At 40.2% G+C, this 25,381-nt stretch overlaps 1 protein-coding gene across 4 annotated transcripts in view; it reads left to right on the top strand.

The window, feature by feature from the left end:
- The window catches only part of ERC2 (ELKS/RAB6-interacting/CAST family member 2), a 954,807-nt gene that overhangs the window by 16,285 nt on the left and 913,141 nt on the right, over positions 1 to 25,381 (top strand). For all 4 annotated transcript variants that reach the window (XM_082414434.1, XM_082414435.1, XM_082414436.1 and 1 more), the window contains exon 2: positions 14,428 to 15,224. In XM_082414434.1, coding sequence (XP_082270560.1) covers positions 14,568 to 15,224 — 657 coding nt within the window. In that variant the 5' untranslated portion in view covers positions 14,428 to 14,567. The remainder of the gene's footprint in view (positions 1 to 14,427; positions 15,225 to 25,381) is intronic.

The raw sequence follows: 25,381 nt of genomic DNA, 5'->3' as shown, positions 1-25,381 counted from the left end.
CTGGAATATGATGCCAAGTATTCTGGGCCGGTTCTTTGGCAGTCAGATGGTCTACCCTGCTGTGTGCTGGGTGATGACTCAATTCTCGCACCATATTCACAATATTCAACTTGTGCGAAACTTTGCTTCATGCTGAGGAGCTTGACGTCCCTTACCTTTCACTGGGTGAGAACACATCATTTAGATTCCCAGGTCCATCTTTTTTTCTTTCCCTTTGATGCATAGTGATTCCTTAGGGTACAGCTTGTTGCTCAAACTCAATGGGCATGGCTGCCGTGATGATCAAAAATGTCCTTACATTATTTGTTTTCAGATTATTGAAATAAAAACAACCTTAATTTCTCACGAGGCTTGTAAATTCTCTAATATATGGGACTGTGGATCTGCCCCCCTCCTCCTTAGTTTTTGCTCAGGTTAAAAAACTGGATTTTCTCTCTCTGGTACTACTCTGTCTTTCTTTTATAGGACTTTCTCCATCTGAGACCACACCCTATTACTACCAGAAAGGGTCTCATCTATTTCCAATGTTCACAATACCTGGTAGCCATGCACAATAGCTGGAGTTGCTTGTGTAAACCTGAATAAACGGGCTATTGTTTTCCTTTGAAATGGAGGAATTTGAGTCCCTGGAAGGTCAGAAACAATACTACAGATTTGTTCTCGAAATATTTGTTGAATAGATTTAAACCATGTCCCATAATTTCCCTTTTAATATATTTTGTTGGATAAGCCTACACTTATCCATGCACTAAGAGGTTTAATTCAGTTACTTGATGACTTAATGTAGTTATTGACTCTTATTCACTATAATTTCAGTTTTTAGAGTGATTACTGAATACTATTCAGCATCCTGAACCTGGCCTTTGCTAAAGTCTCATGTGACTCCTCCATGATGATCAGTCATATTTTTCAGAGACCCCAGAGTTAGGATATAACATTTATTCTTTATCTTCTTTACAGAATACATAGATGAATGCTTGTCTCATTTGCACATTTAAGCCATTTCCCTTCCCTTATTATTGATTGTGTGTGTGTGTGTGTGTGTGTTTTTTTTTGGAATAGCTTACAATCTTTTTTTTTTAAATACATTTATTTATTATTTATTTATTTATTTTTGGCTGCCTTGGGTCTTCATTGCTGCATGTGGGCTTTCTCTAGTTGCAGTGAGCAGGGCCTACTCTTGGTTGTGGTGAGCAGCCTTCTCATTGAGGTGGCTTCTCTTGTTGCGGAGCACGAGCTCTAGGTGCGCGGGCTTCAGTAGTTGTGGCTCGCAGGCTCAGTAGCTGTGGCTCACGGGCTCTAGAGCGCAGGCACAGTAGTTTTGGCGCATGGGCTTAGTTTCTCCGTGGCATGTGGGATCTTCCCGGACCAGGAGTCGAACCTGTGTCCCCTGCGTTGGCAGGCGGATTCTTAACCACTGCGCCACCAGGGAAGCCCCAGCTTACAATCTTTGCTAAAATTTTTCCTTGTGTATATGATTATGTGTATATTCTTTTCTAGTAAAGGGCTATTTAGACATAATCCTTACGTGTTGATTTTAAATGTAGAAAAGTTTTGTGTGATTGGAGTTTTAGGGGCAAAGGGGTAGAGTTGTTATTCTTCTACCTTTCTATCATTTTCTCTGAAACATCTATTAGTTGACAGATTGAGGATTTTTTTAGTGTAAGACCCAATAATTCCTGAATTTGTTTTGTAAGTACACTATAGCTAGAGCTTTGCTAATTGACGTTTTACGTTTGCAGATTAAAGGAAATGCACAGATGTTTCAAAAACGAATCAAAAACCTTATTTATCTGTTCATAGCAACTAGCTTAATTTGTTACATTTATGAAACTTTATGAGGCAGTGAATAATGTTGTTATAATCAGCATATTATATTAACCATAATTTAAAAAAATTTTGATTTAGCATCTCAAATTATTTTTTTACTTTTACTGGTTGTTGTTTGGCATTTTGTTGTATTTTAAATGTGTGGATTTAGCTGTGTAGTAGCTAGTGGTGTATTCCTTTAACAAAAGTTTTTAGGTGCTTCAGATTTTAAATTTAATCCCTTAGAATAAACTGATAGTGTTTGAAATTAAAACAGAAGTTGTCAATGGAAAGTACAATTAACTAATACTTGGTGTACAGAGTCCTTACCTTGCAGTATAAGATATAGTCAGCCTCTTCACTTAAGCACCTTACCATAAAATATAGCCAAGGCAGCTGAACATGTAATCATCCTAAATCTGCACATGGAAAACAGTAATTATAAAATGAGTTTGGGGGGACTAAAGGAGAGAGTAGTGATGTGTGGGTGAGTATGTTTAAGTTGCAGAGAGCTTCTTGGAGAATGATGGAAAAGCATTTTTGAAAATCTCTGCTACCTGAAGCTGGACTTTTTTCCCCCTGATTCATATCATTGTGGTATTTAAAGAGGAAATGGCTTATTATTAGGACTTTCAATACCTATATATGTATGATATTGTAGCCTGCAGACAATGGGAAAATGTCTATTTTTCTTTCCAGTTTTAAAAAATGGTTGATGTCTTGAGCATTTTGAATAGCGGGCTGAGTTTGACTCAGGAGTCTGACAAAGCAAGCTTAATGGACTGAGAGAGTTCTAAGACAACTTTCAGGTTTAAAACCACTGTGCCCTGTTCTGGTAGCCTTGGGCTTATTAAAGTCAGCTTTTACTGAGCATTAGCTGTGTGCTGGGCATTGTACTAATTACTTTTCTTCTATTGTCTTATTTAATCTTTTCCGAATCACTGTGGAAAGTACCACAATTATACTCATTTTACAAATGAGAAAAGTGAGGATTGGAGAAGTGAAGTAATTTGCTTAAGGCTACACATTAAGAAATTAGAGATATGACTCCAACCAGGTCTGATATTGAGGTCCCCTCTTTCCTTTTTTAAAACACTTTGTATCACCTCTCTGGCTACAATTACAAAATTATTGCATTAAATGCCATGGAAGTAATTTCAATCATATGATGAAAATGTCGTAATATTACATATATTCTTTCAAATATTCAAAAACTGTTTTATGTATCTCCTGTGTACCCTTAGCTCTGGGCAGGAAGAGCACCTGCACAGGACCTGAGGCTTTAGAGGGCCCACTCTGGCCCTCCTCTGCCTGCACCTTCCCCATGGGGGAGGGGGAGTCTGCGGGACCAACAGGCCTGGGACCTCCCTGCTTAAGTGACCCTGAGTGGTGTTCCAAGGTGCTTCCAAGAAGCTTGGGCTTCTTTGCCAAGTCTGTCCTCCTGAGGACAAACCATGCTACCACTGTGCACACCGTTAGGCATAGAGTTTCTGAGGGGTACCTATTTGTGAAAGTATAGATCAGGTGTCAGGAAACTACTGCCTTTGGGCTAAGTCCGCCTAACACCTGTTTTTATAAATAAAGTTTTATTGGAACACACCCACACTCATTTGGTTATAAATTGTCTATGGCTACTTTTGTGCTGAAGTGGCAGAGTGAGTCGTTGTTACAGATACCAAATAGCCCACAAAGCCTAAAATATTTACTATCTGGTCTTTTTAAGAAAAAGTTTGCTGGCCCCTGGTGTAGACAGAGCTAGCTTAGTGTGCAGGCTGCGGAGTTCACATATGTGAGGCCCCTGGGGTGTGGTTGAGCCAGGAGCGGGGAGAGAAGGATGTTGGTTGGGGGAAGGCCTGCCTCTTGCCACCATGTTTTGACCAGAGCTCTGAAGAGTCCAGGAATTTTAAGTTCAAAATTCACACCTCACCTTCTACATCTTTATATTTGTCAGGGTAGGAAGATAAAATGCATTTTATTTACCAGTTTGTTACCTCGATTTATAACTGTAAAATATATAGACATGTGGTACTTGGGCCTCTATTTGTACTCTAGCCCTGGGCCCCATATATGTTAGAACAAAAGTTAAGCCCTGGGGTACAGTGTAAGGGTTTAAAGTAGGAAGGAAGAGAGACCCCAACAAGTAATCACACAAATTAATATGGAATTATAATGTGTGGAAGTGCTTTTGGGTCATATATGGATGACTCAGAAACCTTACTTCAAGTTTCACTTGTCCAAATTAAACCAAGAATGCTGGAACCCACCTGCCACTTAGCTGGAAGTTCTAGGTCTTTCCACTAGGGCTCCTCCCGTCTTTCTCCACTTCTCCCCGTCTCCCTGCCTGACCCCTACCCCAGGATTTCACTGCCCTAAAGTGAGGGGGATATGGGTATAGATCCCACACCCAAGCCCAGAGATGTTCTGTCCAACAGTTACACCACATGATTTCATCTTTGTGCCACAAGGTGTTTCTGTTGAGTCTGGTCTTCCTCAGATGAAAGATGCTGTGGGTCCCTCTGTGGTCCCCACTATATGGTCCCACAAGAGAAGGCCAATCCAGTCTCCCAGTGGCCAAGCTCAGCCACTGGTGTGCCATGCGTGGTGCAGCAGATGCTGTCTCAGCACTCATGGCCTGTATTGGAACATGAGGACTTTTTCTTGGTGTCCATGTAGCACAGGCTGGAAGTGCCAGGGGAGCAGCCCTCTGCCAATGATGAACGGGTCCCTTGCCTTTACCGAGGTGCACCTATGAGGCAGGTTCTACACTGCCTCCCAGAACTCCTTCAGCAGGACTGAGCCCAGTTGTCCACAGCAGAAATTTCCTTGAAAATGCACCCTATCTTCACTTCCTTCACTTCCTTGCCTTAGTACCAAACTCTTCCTTCAGTACTTCCTGGGATTACCTTCTAAATGAACCAGCTGCACCCCAATCCTTGTCACATTGTCTTCTGTGGGGAACCCTACTCGGATACGTGGATCTCCTCATGAGTTACAGCCCCACCCCATGCACAGCGTTGTGCCCCACTGCACAGGCTCCACTTGGCATGGCAGGGCCTCTAGGAGCTTCCTGCCTCGCCTGCATGCTTTGTCCATACAAGCTTCTTCACGGCTCCTGGGTCACTTGTCTTGAGTCCCAGTCACCAACCTGGACTCCCTCTTATCTTTTTTTTTTTTTTTTAATTTTTAATTTTATTTATTTATTTTTGGCTGTGTCGGGTCTTCGTTTCTGTGCGAGGGCTTTCTCTAGTTGCGGCAAGTGGGGGCCACTCTTCATCGCGGTGTGCGGGCCTCTCACTATCGCGGCCTCTCTTGTTGTGGAGCACAGGCTCCAGACGCGCAGGCTCAGTAGTTGTGGCTCACGGGCCTAGTTGCTCCGCGGCATGTGGGATCTTCCCAGGCCAGGGCTCGAACCCGTGTCCCCTGCATTGGCAGGCAGATTCTCAACCACTGCGCCACCAGGGAAGCCCTCCCTCTTATCTTGAAGTAATTATTTCTGGAAACTCTAGTCTTGTCTGCAACCATATTCATCTCCTCCCACAGATCTCATTTACTCTGAATCCTGGGCATCATGACTGGGGTGTCAACGACTTTCTTCCCTGAAGGCTCCAGAATCCTTTGTGCGTATCCATTCCTCTTCTTCATGGTTTCCTTTTTTTTTTTTCAAACCAAGAATCTGAGGAGGGGCAGCCTTGATTGGGTTACAAAAGGCTTTCTTACACCTTACCTAGTGGATCCAGGCTACTTGGTCACCCTATTTAGCCTAAACAAGAGAGACACTTAGACAACCCTTGCAGGGTGATAAAGTCAGCTTCTCTTTTTTTAGAAAAATAGTTATTTATTTATTTGGCTGCTCCAGGTCTTAGTTGTGGCACGCGAGATCTTTGTTGCCTCGTGCAGGATCTTTAGTTGCAGCATGCGCAGCATTTCTTATAAAACAAAAAATACCGTGTCTTTCATATTATAAGAAAAAGCATTATGCTTTGAGACAGCATAGCTGAGAGACTTGATTTGGATGGGATAGACCTTGTGGAGGATATGCTGTCAGATGCTGTGATCTAAAAGATGAAGGGGAATTAGCCTTGCAAAGAGAACAGTACATATGAAGGCTCTGAGACAGGAAGAGACTTGATGCGCTTGAGCAACAGAAAGAAGACCCAGGCAGTCTGTGAAGAAAGCAGCAAGAGAGGATGCTGGAACAAGATCCTGTGTGGCCTCAGACCACGGGAAGGATTTTGGTCTTTGTCCAAAGAGCACTGGGAAACTTTGAAGGGTTTTAAGTGGGTAAGGGGAGACATTCTGTGATCAGAGTTGTTCCTTAAAATATTTAGTTTGGCTGGTGTGTGAGAAATAGAATGGAGGAGGATTAGAAAGTGGAGATGCTTTAGGAGGATATGGGATAGCTTAGGCAAGTCTTGCTGGTGCAATAGGGTGGTGATAGTAGAAGTGGAAACAAGGAACAAACAGATCGAGAGAGATTTTGGAGGTAGAATTGATAGGATTTGGTGACGGACTTGAAGTAGGTGGTAAAGGAGAGCAAATTTTTATTTAAGATCTTTTATATGAGTAGAAGTAGTAAAATTTAAATGCCTTTAGGGACAAACATGAAAAGCCGGAATCAGACTGTTAAAAGGTAATAGGGAATGGAGGGGGCTGTGGCCAATGTGGAGGATGCAGGCCCTTTCTCTAAGGCGCAGCTGCTGGTTGGTTCTGACCAGTCGTTGCCATGTAGGGAAGTGGGCTTGACATTGTCAGATTTTCAGATTTTTCTGGAGAAGCCAGAGTCTGGATTTTTATGTGAAATGGCTGTCTCTATGTTGGCAACTAGATCAAAATTCTAAAGAACACTGTGCTAGCCATAATACCACACATCTATAGGCAGCATCTGGCTCCTGGGCAACCACTTCTTGCTTAAGATCTGTTCTACACCATGTCTTCCTCTAGAAAGGCTTTAGAATTAACTGTAATCTCTGACACAAAATATTTTAAAAGTTAGGGATGCCAATAGAAAAAAAAAGATATGTTAAGTTGGGCTAAATCTTGGGAGATAGCGATGATCTCAGCTCACACAGTCTGTCAGCAGGGCTCAGGTGATGGGCTGAGGCTGAGATCTGTGGAAATAAACTTAACCTACTTTAGAGCAGAGAGCAGGAAGTGCTTTTTTCTTAAAATAGACCATTCCAGACCACGATAGTCTGAGATACTTGAGGTAGACAGGAATCAAGGCTCTTTCCACCTTTTTTCCCCCTGAGCTACAGTTCAAGAGTCCTTAAACCTTTTAAGAGAGTGAGTGAATGAGTGTTTATTTTACTTATGAATCCATATGTAATTAGAGAAAGTATTCATATAGGTTCATAAAACCTATAAGATTTTTAATTTTATTTTGTGTTTGAACCTTAAATGGAACCTACCCTTGGACTTCAAATTTTATTTACAAGGTGGTTTAAAGATGTGTAGTTAATTTCTTTGGTGTTATATTCAGCCATATTTGTCTGTTTCTGTGCACAGCTTAACCTAATTAATAATTTATCTTTCTTAAGACTGTACCTCACAAATATATAAGAAAGCAGGTGTTTTTAAGGATTTATGAGAAAGCTCAATGATTGAGCCTATCTTGGCTTCATAATAATAATTAAAACAATAAGATCTTAACTGCTACCTCACTTCCTATAATGTATTTATAGGTGGGTGGAGAAGCATAGAAATGGTCTTCTTGAAGTCAGTAATGGGAAATAAGAGTCATTGCATTATTGATTGGTGAATAAAGTTGATCTTCTTGCTCTTTCTCAGCGATTCATTTTAGAGAACTAAGAAAAAAAACCAAATCAGGATGGATGAGAATTAGGAGACAACAACTAAAAAAAGCCTGAGTGTCAAAACAAATACCTAAAAATATATCAGGAGACTTAAACACATCTGGGGTGGGGGGTTTGGGAGTGACTCAGTAGAACAGGAAGGAATCACAAGACTTAGGAGGACTTGTTAACCATGGGAGCTCGCCTTTGCTTTACCTTGTCAACTGAGCCTTTTCATTTGTGAAATCGACATCACTCTATGTGCTTCAGCTTTAGGGGTGAAATTGTTCCAGGAAACCATCCCTGCTCTTTGTAAATTTGGTGGAAGAGACCAATTCCAAAATAAAGGGTTGGGCCTAGGTTGCTAATTAAAATTTACTGTTAAGAAGCAGATGTATAAGGGTAAAGAAATTATTGTTACCGTTTTGATGTTCTCTGGAGTTCCTATTTGGTTTGATGTTATGTGGAATTATACATAATACCTCTTGTCTGTTGTGACCTTGGAGTAAGAAACATCAACCTGTTTCCTCACTTCTTAGATACACAGGCTGCTGACGATTGACTTGTGTTCCTTTTGACATTCTAGCTTCTTTGTTGAGTGTTTGAAAAAATAAATAGAGAATTATATTTATTTCTTGTCCTAGAGGGTCAAAACTCCAAACAGTCATTAGTTTGATCTTCTGTATTTCTTGAAAGACTCATTTCTGAGTCTTTTGGGCCAGTTTCACGTCCCTGCCCTTAAAGCAGATTGTAGTTCCCATAATCATCTTCCCCTCAAACTGTGTTAGATCTGAGATGAAGAAAACTCTGAGAAAGTCTATTCTAGTGGGTAAACTTCCCATAGACAGAAGCTGTGTCTATCTTAATCACTGCTTTATCCCCAACTTTCAAGACTGGGAATTAAGCTGATGCTTAAAATATAATTATTACATGAATAAAGTTGAGTGTTCCGTGAAAAGTTTTCAGGTATTCCAAAGGGAAAAGAGGTTCTCTTGTCAAATAAATCTAGGAAAAGCTACCTTATATACTGAATTTTGGAATAGTCACAATACACCTTAGTGTCCTAAAGTCTCTGAGATATCTAGGTGTAAAATCAAAACCCCATTCAGCCTTGTTTATTTGAACATTTACGAACTGTTGAGGAAGCGGTGGCCTAAAGCAGAGCTGGTGTAGCACACTATTGGTATTTAATAAATACTTCTTAAGGTGTATTTACTGAATACGCTGTGATCCTGAGTTGGTTAATTCAGAGATTTTTAGTAGCTTCAGGAGAAGATGGTGGATTCTTGGCTATGTTGAGAGAAAAGACTAGAGGCTGTGGAGGAAAAACAGCCAAGGGTGAGGTGAGTGTCAACATTTCTGAAGGGAATTTTGATAGTGGGTATCAAGAGCCTTTAAATTTCAAAATTTTACTTCTAGAACTTAATCCTAGGGAAGTAACGAGATGTATACAAAGCTTTATCAATCAGAATATTAATTATGATAATTTTATTTTAAAAAGAAATTACCTAAGTGTCCCGTAATAGGTGATTGGTTGAGGAAATGATTAGATAGCCATTCAATGAAACATTAAGTGACTGTTTCAGTTCTTTTGCTACGTAACAACAACAACCAAAATCCTCCAAACTCAGGAGGCTTTAAACTACAATTTATTATTTTCCATCACTATGTGGGTTGATTGGGTGGTCCTTCATGTTACACATAACGTTGACTGTCACTCATGCAGCTGATTTCAGATGGCAGCTGGGCTGGGCTGGGCTGAGGTCCAAGATGGCTTGTCTTACCAGTCTGGCATCTTAGTGCTGGCTGTTGGCTAAGATACTTCAGTTCTCCTTCTCATGGTCTCTCTCTCTCCATGTAGTATCTCATCTTCCAGGGCCTTTCTGTGTGGTTTCTCTTTCCAGCAGGATAGCTTGAACCTTACATCTCTGGTTTTTAAGAGAGCAAAACCAGAAGCTGCTAGGCCTCTTCAAGCCTAGGCCCAGAGCTGGAACAGTGTCACTTCTGTAGCATCTGTTGGTCAAAGCTGTCATGAAGCCAGCCCAGATTCAAGTAGAAGGGAAATAGAATCCATTTCTTAATGGAAGGAGAGACAAATGTGTACAGGAAGGGGAGGAATTTTGGTGGCCATCTTTGGAGACTTACGATGGCCATTAAAAATCATGTTCTATCAAAATATCTTATGGCATTAATGTTAAGTGGAAAAAGATGTTAAGAATAAAACATTGAGGAAAAAGATAGTACAAGACTTTATTTGGAATATAATAAGGATTTTGTCTAAAATTATACATACACACGCAGTTAAAAGGAATTGGAAGCAACGACATCAACTTTTTAACAGAGGTTGTCTATGAGTGACAAAATTGAGAGTGTTTTCATTTTCTTCTGTACACATATATGAATTTAAAAATTTTCTGTATCATCTATTAGTTGTTTTAATCACTTATTGGGCCATTGAGAAAGTCTTGACAAATTTCAAAGATTAGAAGATATATGTATTATGTTCTATGATCCCAGTGCCATAACATTAGGACTACAAAGTTTTAGCCAAAAACTTCTATCTACTTTGACATTTAAATATATCCTGAATATTCCCTGGGGTAGAAAAAATTTCAAAAGAAAAGCTGTTTACAGAAGAGTTCTATACATAAAACATATGCAGCCAGTGTGTGTAATCTTACATGCATTCATCAGAAAATATGATTGATGATAAATGAACATTTACTGCAAAATGGCAAATGTAACTAAACACAAAGGAAATAGAAATTATTAAGGATAAAGAGATATTGATAAAATGGAAGACAAACTGTAGTAAAATGTATCAGTAAAACAGAAAAAAATGTATCTTTAAAACACTAAAAAATAGACAAGAATTTGTCATATTGTCATCAAGAGAAACAGAAAAATACAAACAGCATTAGGAATGAGATGGAGACATAACTTGAAGAGATTTTAAAAATTTGAAGGAAAAGTTATACAGAGCAATACCAGGAAGACTGAAAAATCTCGATGGAACAGACTGTTTCTCAAGAAACATTTTAATGATCATTGACACAAAATAGGCAGCAAATCTGAATAGATCAGTAAACATAGTAAAAAGTGAAAAGATAATCAACAACTAAGCCCATTTAATTTTATGGGTATGTTCTACCAAACATTTCAGGAATAGAGAGTCTTTATTATGCTAACTGTTCCAGAACATATGAAAAATGGAAAGCTTCTCAATCCATTCTATGACACTAAACTACCGATACTAAACCTAGAAGAGGAGAATGCAAATATTTAAAGAAACATTATTTCAAGCTAGTTAATATATCTGTGCATGTTATATGTCATGTGTGTGTCATGTGTGTGTGTATTTCCAGAAGGAGCAAATCCACTTTTGTTTGTTGCTTGTTGCAATTCTCCAAAGCCTTGGCCAGCTGGGCTGGTAATATCACTGCAGATTAAATCTGTGTGGGTGTAAATTTTACTGAATTTGGATTGGGACTTCAAACCTGTCTAGGGACCTCAGAAATGTCTGCCTCTAGACACAAGAGAAGAGAAAGAAGGACAAGTTAGATTTTATCACTTCTTGGAAGATACATCTGTAAGTGGTGGCTTAGCTAGGACCTAGATTCTAAACATAGCAAAAATAACAATTAATTTAACTATTGGAATTATAGAAGGAAAAAATTATTTTCTTAAGTTAATAGTGATGAACAGGTACATTAAGAGAAAAGAAAGGTCTCAGAAAATAACCTAACTTTACACCTCAAGGAACTAGAAAAAGAACAAAGTAATCCCCAAGTTAGTAGGAGGAAGAAAATAACAAAGATCAGAGTAGAAATAAATAAAGACTAAAAAGACAATGGAAAAGATCTTTATTATAGAAAATTTAGAACATGCAAATAAACAAAAGGAAGAAAATGAAAACCATTTTGAACCCCATCACTGTTAACATTTTGATGTGTGTTGTTCCAGTCTTCTCTGCAAGCTAGTGTGTATGTATATGTGTTTTACAATGTGAATTGACCATAAAAATGTTTTTGAGTCTACTTTTTCCCCCCACTACTAGTATGTCATGAGCATCTTTCCATCTCATGATTAATATTTGTTACATATTACATATGTAATATGTATTACATAATAACGTTAAATATTCATGTAACGGTCACATTATTCCACTTTCTGTCTGTCTGTCTCATCATTTTTGTAACTGAATTCCTATTGTTGGAACTGTTGACTCACTTTTTTAGAGAACAGATTATTCATGCAAAAAATTTAGATACAAAATGATTTTTGTATATTTTTAAGGAAAACAAAATTAAGCTTTGAGCAACATAAACGTTTGAAACTAAGTTCCTTAGTTAAGAACAGGTGTATAGTTCTTTGGAGGGACTTTTTAGGGAAAGGAGAAAGCTGTATGCAAAATATTTCTTCATACTATATAGAGGACTCTCTAGGGCATAAATGACAGATACCCTAATTCGAATTGCACGTAGCAAAAAAGGAAATTTATGGGTGAATGTATCAGTTTTCTGTTGCCTCAGTAATGCTGCAAAACAACCAACCACAAAACATCAGTGACATACTCAGAAGTATTTATTTAGTCTGTGAGTGTATGGGGCTCACTGGATCTCAGCTGGACTTACTCATGCATCTGTGGTCAGCTGCTTGTTTGCTAGGCAGCTCTGCTGATCTTGGCTGGGCTTGCTCAAATGTCTTGGGGTTGGCTGGCTATTGGCTAGGACACCTTGACTCTATTTTATGTTTCTCATCTTTCAGCAGGCTAGACTAGGCATGTTCTAATTGCCATGGCAGAAGAAAATGAGCAAGAGGGTAAACACACAAGTGCTATTTCAGGCCTCTGCTTGCTTCCCATTTGCTATCACATTATTGGCCAAAGCAAGTCACATGACTGAACCCAGAGTCAGATTGGGAGGGCACAGCCAAGGACCCAGATACAGGAAGGGGTAAAGAATTGAGACCATAAATGTAGTCAGTCTACCTGGCATATGTAGCTAAAATGGCCTAGGGGTAGATGTAGCGTCAGTGACTGCTGGATCCAGGGTTTCAAGTGATGTCACCCAGTTTGATTTCACACTATTCAAAGTTTGGCTCTGCTTTCCTTTGCGTTAGCTTCATTATCAGGGAAGCATTTTCCACATGGTAGTACTCAGAAGCTCTATCTTGAATCAAGTAATTCTAGCTAAAAAAGAGCTTATCTTTCCCAATTATTCCAGCTAAAGTCATGATAGGGAGTATTTTTGGACCAATGTGGGTTACATGCCCATCCCTAAACCAGCTATCATGTCTGGTGGATGGAATATGATGATTGGCCAGGACTGGGTCATGTTCTCACCACGGGCAACCTCCAGGATAGAATGGAGGGAGTCAGCCTCACCTAAACCCAATGAATTGTGGGTAGAGAGTTGGGAACAATTTCTCTAAGAAAAATAGAGAGTATTACCAGAAAGGCGGGGCGGGGTGGGAGAGCTGAGGGAGAATGAATGATAGGCAGGTAAAAAAAGATGTATAATGCTATTAATGCACTTATTGATACTACCAACAAAAACTATTTATTGACTATTCTGTGCTAGGTACCAAACTGGGTGTTTTAAAAGCATCATCTTACCTATTTCTCACAATACTGAGTTAGGTGATTTTACCCACATTTTATTGATTAGAGAAGGGAAGCATGTGACAGTTAAATAATTTGCCTAAGGTCACTCAGCTTGTCAGTGTTAGAGTGGATATTTGAACGTCGGTTGGCCCCTCTCCAAAATCTGTGGTCTTAGTGTTTAAAAGCTGAAGAAAAAGAAAGAACACTAAACATACCCTAAGAGGAAGAGCAGGAGGCCATGATGCACCCCATTAAGGCCATTTGGATCCTAACACTGAAGGGATAATCACAATCCTGTAGCCCTAGCTACGTAAATCTGCACCAAAGTACTTGAGTAACCATGACAGGGAGCTTTTCTCTAGGTGTTGTAGGACCAGGAACTCTGACATGGGGGACTGTTTCCCTGTGCCATTTCTGTACAGTTCTAGAGCGGTTAATATGAATATTTATGTCAACCAAACTGGAAAAAATTCTCAAAACACTAGCCTGAAAGATGTGTATGAAGGGGGAAAGGGACAGGACTGCCATGTTCTCTGGTGATAGCATTTAGGATCTGGCTATATGTGTAGGAGATTTGTTGGTTGAGCCACCTCTTTTCTTCTAGCTCCAAGATGGCCAATAGGTTCTGACTCATGTGTCAATATCAGTTGATTGGTAAACCATCTAGAGTGTTGTGTTGAGAAGAGTTCTGGATTTTGTGGGAAAGAGAACTGTGATGGATTAGTAGTGTCTGTAATGGTTATAGGAGAGGGAGGTAACAGCCTGCTTGACTATTATTTGACATCCTAAGAAGCAACAACTTCTCAGAGTCACTGTCAAGCCACTTGTGTATGGGGGTCATGTCCCTAGGATGGAGTATTTTATTGCTAGGGTCTCTATGATAAGGAATCCTATGGTGAATTTTTCTGGAGGTTCCAACTGTCACTTAGCACAGACTGAAATGCAGAGCTTCATTTTCCTAAGGAAAAATGAGCTTCTCTTTTGCTCTGAGAACTTTTCACCTTGCTTGGGAGCAGGGTGGGGGGAGTTTACAAAATGTTTACGTGTAGTAAGTAAAGTTTGGGGTCACTATTATTTTTAAATAAGCATGGGTGTGACTCTATCATCTATCATTATCATCAATCTATCACCTATATATATATTTTTTAAAAATATAATGCAATTAACAGTCAGAGTTCTAAAGAAATTTGTTTTTGATTATCTTTTTTTCTCATTTTTCAGATCTCTGATTGGATGCATTTTCTGGTACAGACTATGAAAAGAATACAGTGAAAATTCTGGCCAACAGTGGAAATATTGGCTTAATCTCCAACTTAGTATAGCATTCCTTCTCTTCTGTAGCACCTCATAATAAAAGAAAAATGTATGGAAGTGCAAGAACAATCACCAATCTGGAAGGTAGCCCTTCCAGATCTCCTCGTTTGCCAAGGTCTCCTCGTTTGGGCCACCGAAGAACAAGTAGTGGAGGAGGTGGAGGAACAGGCAAGACTCTGTCCATGGAGAATATCCAGTCCCTTAATGCAGCCTATGCTACGTCTGGACCCATGTATCTGAGTGATCATGAGGGGGTGGCTTCAACAACTTACCCAAAGGGCACCATGACTCTGGGAAGGGCCACAAATCGAGCTGTATATGGAGGCCGAGTCACAGCTATGGGGAGTAGTCCCAATATTGCCTCTGCTGGACTTTCCCACACAGATGTCCTTTCATACACGGATCAACATGGCGGTCTGACCAGCTCATCCCATCATCACCACCACCAGGTCCCCTCCATGTTGAGGCAGGTAAGGGATAGCACAATGTTAGACCTTCAAGCCCAACTCAAGGAACTTCAGAGAGAGAATGACCTCCTCCGGAAAGAGCTAGACATCAAGGACAGCAAGTTGGGGTCTTCCATGAACAGTATTAAGACTTTCTGGAGTCCTGAGCTCAAGAAGGAGAGAGTCTTGAGGAAAGAAGAGGCAGCCCGGATGTCTGTCCTCAAGGAGCAGATGAGGGTTTCCCATGAAGAAAATCAGGTAGGTTATGACTCATCTCAGTGTTTTTCAGCCTTGGCTTCTCACGAAGTAGTTGATACTTTGCAGATGGTACCACGGCCTGTGCAGAAGAAAGTTTGGCATCATCAAGATAGCTATGGCTTAGTATGTGTTTGAACTTGGAGACTACCAGAGGGCATAGGAAATATAAGGTTACAGCTTGTGATCTCCTTGTGTTCCAATAACCTTTTCACATTGTTGCAGAAGAGGGGGGATCACTCCTCATTGGCTAACTTCATACTTCGTTATTTCTGTTTTCTTTTTCAGTAGTCACAAGAGCAGCTCAGATGTACTTCCTTCCGAATAGAAGAGGAAAACGTTGATTTTTGCAAGAGTAGACACTTTAATAGCAACATTTAGAGGGCTACATTTGACTGGTGAATTGATTTTTTTTTTTTAATGCACCAGCAACATTTCCTTCTAGAATGAGGGAAGTTGGTTCACTAAATAGCAAACTGAACAATATTAAATGGGATTGGATAGGATGGGTTTGATGTCATGTTAGAGAAACACAATAAATTTTAACCTGGTCTTTCTACCTTTATTCATTCAATATTAATTAAGCACCTACTATGTGCTTACTCTTTTTTGATCCATCTTCCATGTCATAGCAAGATTAGTTTTCCCATTGTCTACCTGCAGTTATGCCATTCCCCTGCTTTAAAGCTCTCAATACTTACTCATTGCCTCCAGAATGAAGTGTACCTGTGGCTGAGCCTACAGCACCTTCTACCGGAATGCCTGAGCCAGCCTTTCCAGTCTTATCTCATACCACCTCCTTCCACATCTTCTGTGCTACCTGCACTACCACTTGGTAATTCTTGCACATACTCAAAGTTTCCCACCTCCTTTCCCTTCTGTTCCTTTCCATTCGTGGCCTTCTCAGCATCCCCTCTCCCTGCCTCTTTTTGTTCAGTCCCAGCTAGTCTTCATTTTCAAATCCTACCTATACTGTGAGGCTCATTTATATGCTTCTGTTCATAGGGGCTTTGGAGTAAGACATGCCTGGGCTTATATCCCAGCTTCACCTCTTATTAGCAGTGAGATAAATGCTAAGAGATGGGGAGTAGAGGCTGTTGTGCCATTTGGCTGGAAAAAATTCCCAGATGTCATTTAACTTTCTGTAGAAGCTGGAGGTAATTTTAACTTGGCTGAACTAGTCATTCTCTGATAGTTGGTCCTGATGCTGTCCTAAGGAAGCTCTCTGCCTTTCTTGGGGTCATCTGCTGGCTTCTGTCTGTTTCCCTGGCTGCCACCCCTTTGGAGTTGAAGCGTTTGTAGAAGCATTTCTGATCTGTATGAGAATCTGCTCTTCGTTTTCCTTCTATGTGCGGAAAGCAATCGCCTTATCCCTTTGATTATATGACGGAGCCTTTGCTGGTTTTCAGATGTGGAAATGTGATTTTCGGTTGGAACAGAAAGCTTTGTTCTTCGTTCCTAAGTCAAATCAATGCCCTTCACTATCATTTCTGCTTTTTTCTGACTTTGCTGGTTTATGAAGTCCCGTTATTGCTATGTGCATTTCCCCAGTTCTGTACTGGTTTTCTTCCTTTTTTAGTTGTTTTGGAAAATGGTTAAAGCAGTTTAGGAATGATGCAAGTAGTGACAAAAAGTTTGGAAGCCATTTTTAAAACTGTCAGCTCCAAAATTACTTGTTTCTTATGGTTTTATCATTAAAAAATTTTTTGAGCACAGATCCCTACTTATACATGCATATTTATTTATAAATTACACAATGTGCTACTGTGCCAATATATTATGTTTCTTCTTTGACATTCACAAAGAATTAACGTGGAAAAGAAAAGATAAAATAAATAATTTATTGAGGTACATTTTAATGACACACAAAACCTTTTTGCTTTGACTAAAAACATTTTAAGCCCCTTGTCTATTTTGTAAGACATAGTTCAGTTTAAAGCTGGTAATATCCACAATTCCACTTAACTGTCACATGTTACCTTAGCCAGAAGCAAGTGAATGTTTGAGGGAACCTCTTCCTTGTTCTGGAACCTACTATGATCACAGGCTACCTTGGTTACTGTAGGTGACATATGACTATGCAACATATGACCCAGTGAAAGCCCTAGTCTTAATCTGTATATTAAATATAAGTAAACTATAATTATTTTCTTTTTTAGGTTAAAAATATAAAAGGAGGAAGAGGCATGGAGATTTTGAAAAGTCAATTTACTTGCAATATGAGGTAGTATTACAAAGTAAAGAATATAAAAATTGACAAAAAGCAAGTTATTTAAAAAAACTGAAGTGTGCCCCCCCCAGAAGTATATCAGGATCCCTTTCAGGGGTATATGAATACCTGTTGGTCAGAATAGGGTAGATCCTGCTGCAGTAATCAACAGACCTCAAATCTCAGTGGCTTAACCCATCAGAGATTTATTTCTTATTCACCTGAAGTGTGAAGCAGGTCAAGTGACTCGCCAGGGCAGCTCTCCTCCAGGCAATGTCTCAGGATCCAGGCTTTCCGCATCTTGGCACGTGGCTTCAAGAGTTGCTACAGCAGAGGAAAAGAGTGCCTGCGGTGGCACATTGGCTTCTCAGTTCCTTGGACTGGAAGTGACACAAATGCAAGGGGGTGTGAGGTGTAGTCCTCTCTTCTTTCCAGGATGGAGAGGAGAGTCAGATATGAAAGAGCACTAAAAATTTCTACCAGTGGAGTTTTTATATTTGTCAGAAAGTGGAGCGAGATGAAATAAAGTTTGGGGAAGAATCCAGAGTTCTGCCGTTGCTGCTGTTTCTATTATTACTGCTACTGCAATCAGTAGACATCAGTTGGGGGCTTACTATGTACTAGGCATTGTGCTTAGAGCTTTGTGTACATCCTCTTATTTAGTGTTTGCATCAATCTTCTGAGGTAGGTGCTAGATTTTTTCTCACTTTACAGATTAAAAATAAATGTAGAGAGAATAAGCAGCTTACCCAAGTTCACACAACTGGTAAGTGACAGAGCTGGGCTTTAAGGCTTTGGTCTATTTTATGCCAACATGTAAGATCTTAACTTTATGCTTACTACCTCCTTATAGGATCACTGAGCTATGAATAGCATCTTAGTATGATAAGAAGATCACACTTCATATGTTAGGTGAAAAAAATGACTAGTTTTGATAGAATGATTAAGAATGTAATTTAGTTTAATTAGGATTTTTGTTCTTAATTAGGAATGTATTTCTTCTTAAACTTTTCTGTATGGAAGAAAAGAATGTAAAAGAGAGAAACAGCACTTGATTGTGGTTTCTTAACAACCACAACAACAAATGTAGTTCTACCAGGGGGTGTTTGGATAATTAGAATTTCACTAACTAAATTCAGGTGATCTAAAATGATTTGAATTGTGCTATGTGAATAGAAATGGGAAGCAGGTCCATTATAGTGTGGAGGTGAGGATATTTGAATGCTCTTGTATATGAAATTCATAGTTCTGTGGATTTAATGATCACAGGCACAGACCTTTCACCCTTATGTGCAGTGTTACAGAGGTCTCCCATTCATCAGTTCCTTTGCAGTATATTTTGAAGTCCTTGTGGTTCTGTCAGAGGAAGCTGAACCCAACTCCAGATCTAAGGGAGGATGTTGAACACCCGCCCTGTGTTAAAGGAAGTACAGACCTTGGAGCCAATGGGTAGGTGGCTATGACCAAATTTCTTATGTGTGAAGGGTAGACGCCCAGGATATCCTGGATGGATATTCCACCCCAGACCCCCTTCCCATTCACACTTCCTAGGTTCTCTCCAAGGCCCTACTTCTCAGCCACAAAGATCTGCATGTATAGAAATACATTTGAGATACTAAGAGTTGCAGTACTGATGTGTGGAATTTTTGGTTTGTTTGTAGAAACCAGAGTGCATGGATACAGAGTTATCTGTATGCCAGCAATTGCGCTTTTTGCTTCACGATGTATTTTCTTGATGGAGGGAGAGTGGGGTGGAGTCTCGTGCTCTCAATGTCACACCTGTAGACTGATGTGGGGAGAGATGAGGAGAAAATATTTAGAATAGATGTTAGGCTGCCACTTGAGGTAGTCCCCTTTTTATTTTTAATGGCCTGTGGGGTTAGAGTGGATGTTGGGGGCAAGAGAATGCAACTGTGTATGGGGAAGTTAAGTGACCCGTTTTTCTCTAAAAGATGATATGGTGGTCTTTTCTTTACAACTCCGTTCTATTTACCCATACAATGGAGATCAGAGAGAGAAAACATGGTAGAAAATACATTTTCAGAAAGTTCATAAGGACTTATATCTTGCAGTTTTGTGCATATAGGTTATTAACTTTTCATATCCCTGGATTTTTAATGCAATTATTAACTTTGTATTTTTTTATTATTATTATTTATTTCTTTATATTTGGCTGCGTTGGGTCTGCGTTGCTGCGCGCGGGCTTTCTCTAGTTGCAGTGAGCGGGGGCTACTCTTCGTTGCGGTGCACAGGCTTCTCACTGCGGTGGCTTCTCTTGTTGCGGAGCCCAGGCTCTAGGCGCGCGGGCTTCAGTAGGTGTGGCACGTGGGCTCAGTAGTTGTGGCTCGCTGGCTCTAGAGCACAGGCTCAGTAGTTGTGGTGCATGGGCTTAGTTGTTCCGTGGCATGTGGGATCTTCCTGGACCAGGGCTCAAACCCGTGTCCCCTGCATTGGCAGGCGGATTCTTAACCACTGCGCCACGAGGGAAGTCCCAAACTTTGTATTTTTAATGGATTATTTTTTCCAAATTAGGTGTACATAAAGCAGTTTTTAGACATTTTCCTAATTCACGCATGGCTAGTCAAGGATCTGCATGAATATAAATAGCATCATACTCTGGGAGATTGTACTAGATCTAATATTTACCCATCTCGTGTGTGCAGAAGTGGGACAAGGTCACTGGGAAACGTAACCTAAGAAGTGTAAGTAAACCTGTCTGGGGAATGTTATGGCTTTTAAGCAATGGTTATGTGATAATTTCTATTTCTGGCTTAACACAATAGAAAATAATCTACTCTAAATCAATATTAATAAGGGTTTTTGATGAGTTTTAGAGCTAGTTTCACATATGATTTATTGATTCTCATTTTGAGCCTGTAACTTGAAAAGGTCGAGGTGGATCACATTTCTGTGTTTCCTTTATTATTATTTTTTCTTTTATTTATATAACTGCAGGGCCGTTTCAACAGAGGTCATTCAACTCTGTTCTAAAATATTCATTTCACTGTGAGTGTCCAGATATGAAGAGTTGTACCAGTTGGAAGTGGGTGACGGAATTAATTCTATCTCCTGCTGAGAAGGAGGTGAGGCAGCTGCATTGTGAAGGGGTGTCCATTGACAGTTAAATGCAGCTGCAGTAACCTTGAGTACTGAGTGTTTATGAGATCAAGGGCTTATCCCTGGAGAGTCGGGTCCCATCAGGTTTGTGGGTGGTACTTAAATATATTCACTACTCAGATCTGTCTTAGCCCTATATCTTCTTTTGGGCACCATTCCTTCTACTACTCTGAGATCCATGTATCCCTCAAAGCCAGGTTTCCAAAGTGTGTCCAGGGAAATGACACTTTCCAAAGGGGATCTTCTGGTCAAATAAACTTAAGACACAACATACTAGATACTTCTCTCCTAGAAATTCAGACACTATGTTTTGGGTTGAATTGTGTCCCCCCTAAAAAAAGATACGTTGGGGTCTTAACCCCCAGTACTTCAGAATGTGACTTTATTTGTAGATAAGGTCTTTACAGAGGTAAACAAGTTAAAATGAGGTCCTTAGGGTGGGCCTAATCCAATATGACTGGTGTCCTTATTAAAAGGAGAAATTTGGACACAGCCATAGACATGCACAGAAAGAAGACCAGTGGAAGAGACAGGGTGAAGATGGCCATCTATAAGCCAAAGAGATATGCCTGGAACAGATCCTTCCCTCACAGTTCTCAGAAGGAAGAACCCTGCTGACACCTTGATCTTGAACTTCTGGTCTCCAGAACTGCGAGACAATAAATTTCTATTGTTTAAACCACCCAGTTTGTGGTACTTTGTTTTGGCAGTCCTAGCAGACTAATACAACATATCAGCATGTGAAATGCTCTAACTCTTGCAGTTAAAAATATTTCTTAAATTTGTTTAACCCAGCAATTTCCCAAACTTACTTGACCATGAAACTTTATCTTAAACTGAGCACTTATGTATTAGGCAGCTATTGCTGCAGTAATGCTGTCTAACAAGCCATACCAAAACTTGCTAGCTTAAAAAAAGATGAGCATTTACCTCTCCCTTACATATCTACAGGTTGGCTGCAACTTAGTTGGGCAGGTCTGGACTCTGAGCACCAGGCTGTAGGCTGAAAGTGGGATTCAGGTACGTTCCACGTGTTTCCACATTCTCTTTGGAACAGCAGCTATTCAGGGCTTTATCTTCTGATGGTGGATCACAGACGCCAAGTGATCCAACCAAACCACATAGACGCATTTAAAGCCTCTGCTTGCATCATGTCCACTAACATTCTGTTGACTAAAGCATGTTATGTGGCCAAGCCCAAAGTCAGTGGGGTCAGGGAAATCTACTCCCTGCAAAGCAGAAAGGGAGTGAAGTGAATATATACATATATATATACAAATCCTATCTGTCACAAACGATAAATATTCCTAGAACTAAGGGTATAAAGGCCACACTTTGGGAAAGCCTTCTTTAAGAGCAGCTCTGGAATTGCGACATTAAGTTTGAGACTTCTAAAGTGGATGAACCCTTTCAGTGTGGTCAAAGGTTCCTTCAGTGGCTGGGCCTTCTAATATCCTAATGATGCCTGATTAATGACTCACCTTCAGGCTCCTCCTCCTCTTCCTGTGGTGACTGACCAATGAAACTCAAGTGGAAATCTGGGAGAGTCTAGGCAAACTTTTATTTTCCTGATAAAGGAATAAATGTCACCAGCAGTGCTCCTTCCTCCTTCTTTCTGTCTTTAGTGTCAATATGTTGCCTGTTAGTAACCATGGAAGGAAGGACAAGAAAAGCATAGAGACATATGTCTTACCATCTCTGAGCAGTTGCACCAGCCCCAGCAATGGCCTGCCTCCAGACTTAGTCATGTGAGAAAATAAACCCCTAGTTGTTTAAGTCACTGTTGGTTGGGTATCCTATTACTTGCAGCTTAGTACCTTCCTAACTGATAAAACATAGAAAATCATGAACTGATAATTATTATTCTAATTATCACCAGTCATCATAACCATAAAAATAGGTGCATTTCAGTGAGGTGAAATGAGACCTTAAAGGACCTTACATGAGACCTTCATGAGAATGAAGAAACCTTCTTACTAATGGTATTGGGCAATACTCTCAAGTAGTGACACGAATGCTACTGCTAGCCTGTATAAGCGAAAATGGAAATTATTAGTTCCTGCAATGAAATTGCAGAAAGGCTCAGGTATGGAGCTTGGGGTTGACTGGATCCAGGGCCTCAAACTGTAGCAGGACTTTGTCTCTCCCCATTGCTTCATTTCTGGTTCTCAATATCTGCCTGTACGTGTGAGCCTCATTTTCTCCTTCATGTGGTAGGTCATAATTGAAGCGGTAAGAGATCCCTGTATCTTCATTTATCATTTAGAAAATTTATGGAAGGACTTTGGTCCTGCCTTGGTTATATTCTTTCTCCAGGACTTAGTGAGTGTGTGTGGTGGCAGGGGACAGGTGTGTGAGAAGGTGTTGCCATGACTGGTGGCCTATTAGAACTGCAGGCATTGGGAGAGGAGCAATTCTCTAAAGAAACTGACATGAAGGGCGAAGGGATGCTCTAGGACAAAAGCAGGTGTCCACTGCGCTGACTTGAGCTGTCCTTAGTCACCCTCTTTCTACAAATGTCTTAAGGGCTTGTAAGTCCCATCAAGAGATTTGAGAAATTAAGAAGTCAATCATATGTCATATCTCTAAGTTTTTTCACTTTAACTGTGATTTGAAGAGCGAGTGTCTGTGTGTGTTTTGCCCAATGTTACATAGGCACATGGATTTAGAACTAGGGAATATGAACTAGTTTGGCATGACAACATAACTTGGAATGCTGAATCTTAGAAGAAAAAAAAAATTTCATCTTCTTCATCTTGAAATAGTCTTCCTCAGCTCTTCAGAGAATAGTAGCTTTTGTCCACCTTTCCAGAAAGGTGGAAAAACTTTGGTCCAGACTTAGGCAATGACCTACTTAGGCTGAAACCACAATTTTAAATGCCTTTTGTTGGTAGGTGAAAACTTCCTTTGGTTCTGAAGATAGATGAGATGGCACGGATCCAACAGTTGATTTCTTTGTTTGCCAGAATGTAGGAGAATGATCTGAAGTGAGCTATACATCTTTGTCACAGATGTCAGCTGATTTTTGCCTCAGTAATCTCTTGCAGTCAGCCCTAGGATCAGCCATGTGCACTGCATTAGTAGCCTTACAGATTTTTATTCCCAGGTTTTCTTATGAAAGACTTGGCTAATGGGAAGAAAGTAAACATTCTTGCATGCCAGACCTTGGGAGAACTAAATGACTTCCATTTTCCATTTTCTCTCTGGATCACTTTATTTTGGCTATGGGATAGCAACAGCACACAATCAACCAAAGAAAACATTTTGGAATATTTCAATGAATAGATTATTTTAGTCTCACTTGTGCTGAAGGCACTTATTGAAACCAAGCTCTGGGAGGGGAAGGCAGAGGGAATTGGTCACCCCCCAAAGTATTCACTGCCTAATAAAATTCCCTATAGACAACATCCTCAGAGGAATTTAAGAAGCAAGTCTATATTGACAGGAGAAAAAGTAACAGAGTGATTTTATCGGCCAAAGCAGATGGGGTGGGTTCTGAACCTGGCCTCTTCTGGCCAGAGTGCAATTTCAGTTTCTATAATTAGTTGCAGGTGGAGCTCCTGTGTTGTTGTTTTGGAGTCCACTGACATCTGTGTGCAAATTCCCACCATCCCCAGTTGGCATTTGGACTCAATAAGTGGTTTGGCTTTGCAGGAGTAGAGAAAATTGTAAATCTATTTCACACACACGTAGATAAAGCTGCTGTAAAGGTCAGGTTCTGAAAGCTGTGGAAAGCATTTTCAAAAGTTTGGGAAGTAGGTTTTAGGCAGAATGTGGGCATGCAGCCAAGAGCTGGAGCAGCCTGACAAACAGAATTCTGGCACGTGCAATTTCTTCTCTATTTTTCTGTGAAGCCAGCATTTGATTGTATCTTGGAAGTGACATGCAGCCATTTTGTTTTTTCAGTAGGAATATTCTGGAGAGACGAAGTAATGACTTAAGCAGCTACTTCCTGTCTTATAAACCTATAGCTGGGCTTGTACTGTCTGACTCTGCAATATACATTGATCAAATTAACTTAGTGGTTCTCAACTGGGGGCAATTTTCCCCCCCCAGGGCACATTTGGCCATGTCTGGGGACATTTGGTTGTTGCAACTGGGTGAGGTATGCTGCTGGCATCTAGTGGGTAGGCGCCAGGCATGCTGCTAAACGTCCTACAATGCATGTTTAGACTCCTGCCACCCCCGCCATATTATCTGTCCAACAATGTCAATAGATGCAAGGTTGAGAAACCCTGAGTTAATTGGATGGTTACTATATCTTCATTTTTCTTGATACTTTGCCTATACTCAATTTATTCACTTTGTGAAATGATGATCAGAATGTATATATTTATGTAAAAATAATGATTTAAAAGGCAAAACGACTCATCATTGTGTGAGAAAGAATTGTGAAAGATGTCTTTAAAAAAAATCTTGACCTGGACTAGTAACCATGACTCTTCAAATACTTTGAATTCTTTTAGATGTAGACATTTGGTAAATAGAGATCAGTCTTATAAGGAGATGGACAACCTGTAAAGGAAATGAAACTTATTTTTTAAACCGACCTTTTATGGTGCTTTTTGTTTCTGTCTCACATTGATCTTGAAAGGGAGGGTGGATAAGCATTTTTGAGCTCCTTCTATGTACCAGGAACTTACTAGTTGCTTTCTGCGTGCATGAGCTCAACAGCCCTGCAAGACATGTGGCATCCCCATTTGACAGATGAGAAACAAGGCACAGAGAGATTAAGTGGTCTGCCTGAGGTCTCACCATTAAAGAGAGCTGGGATTTGAATCTCAGGTATGCCTAGCTCCAAAATTGTGTTCTTTCCACTGTCTTGAAAGGGAAA

The sequence above is a fragment of the Balaenoptera physalus genome, assembly GCF_965194825.1.
Source record: "Balaenoptera physalus genome assembly, chromosome: 11".
NCBI lineage: Eukaryota > Metazoa > Chordata > Mammalia > Artiodactyla > Balaenopteridae > Balaenoptera > Balaenoptera physalus.
Note: the sequence above shows the minus strand (reverse complement) of the source record. Positions and strands in the feature narration are given on the sequence as shown.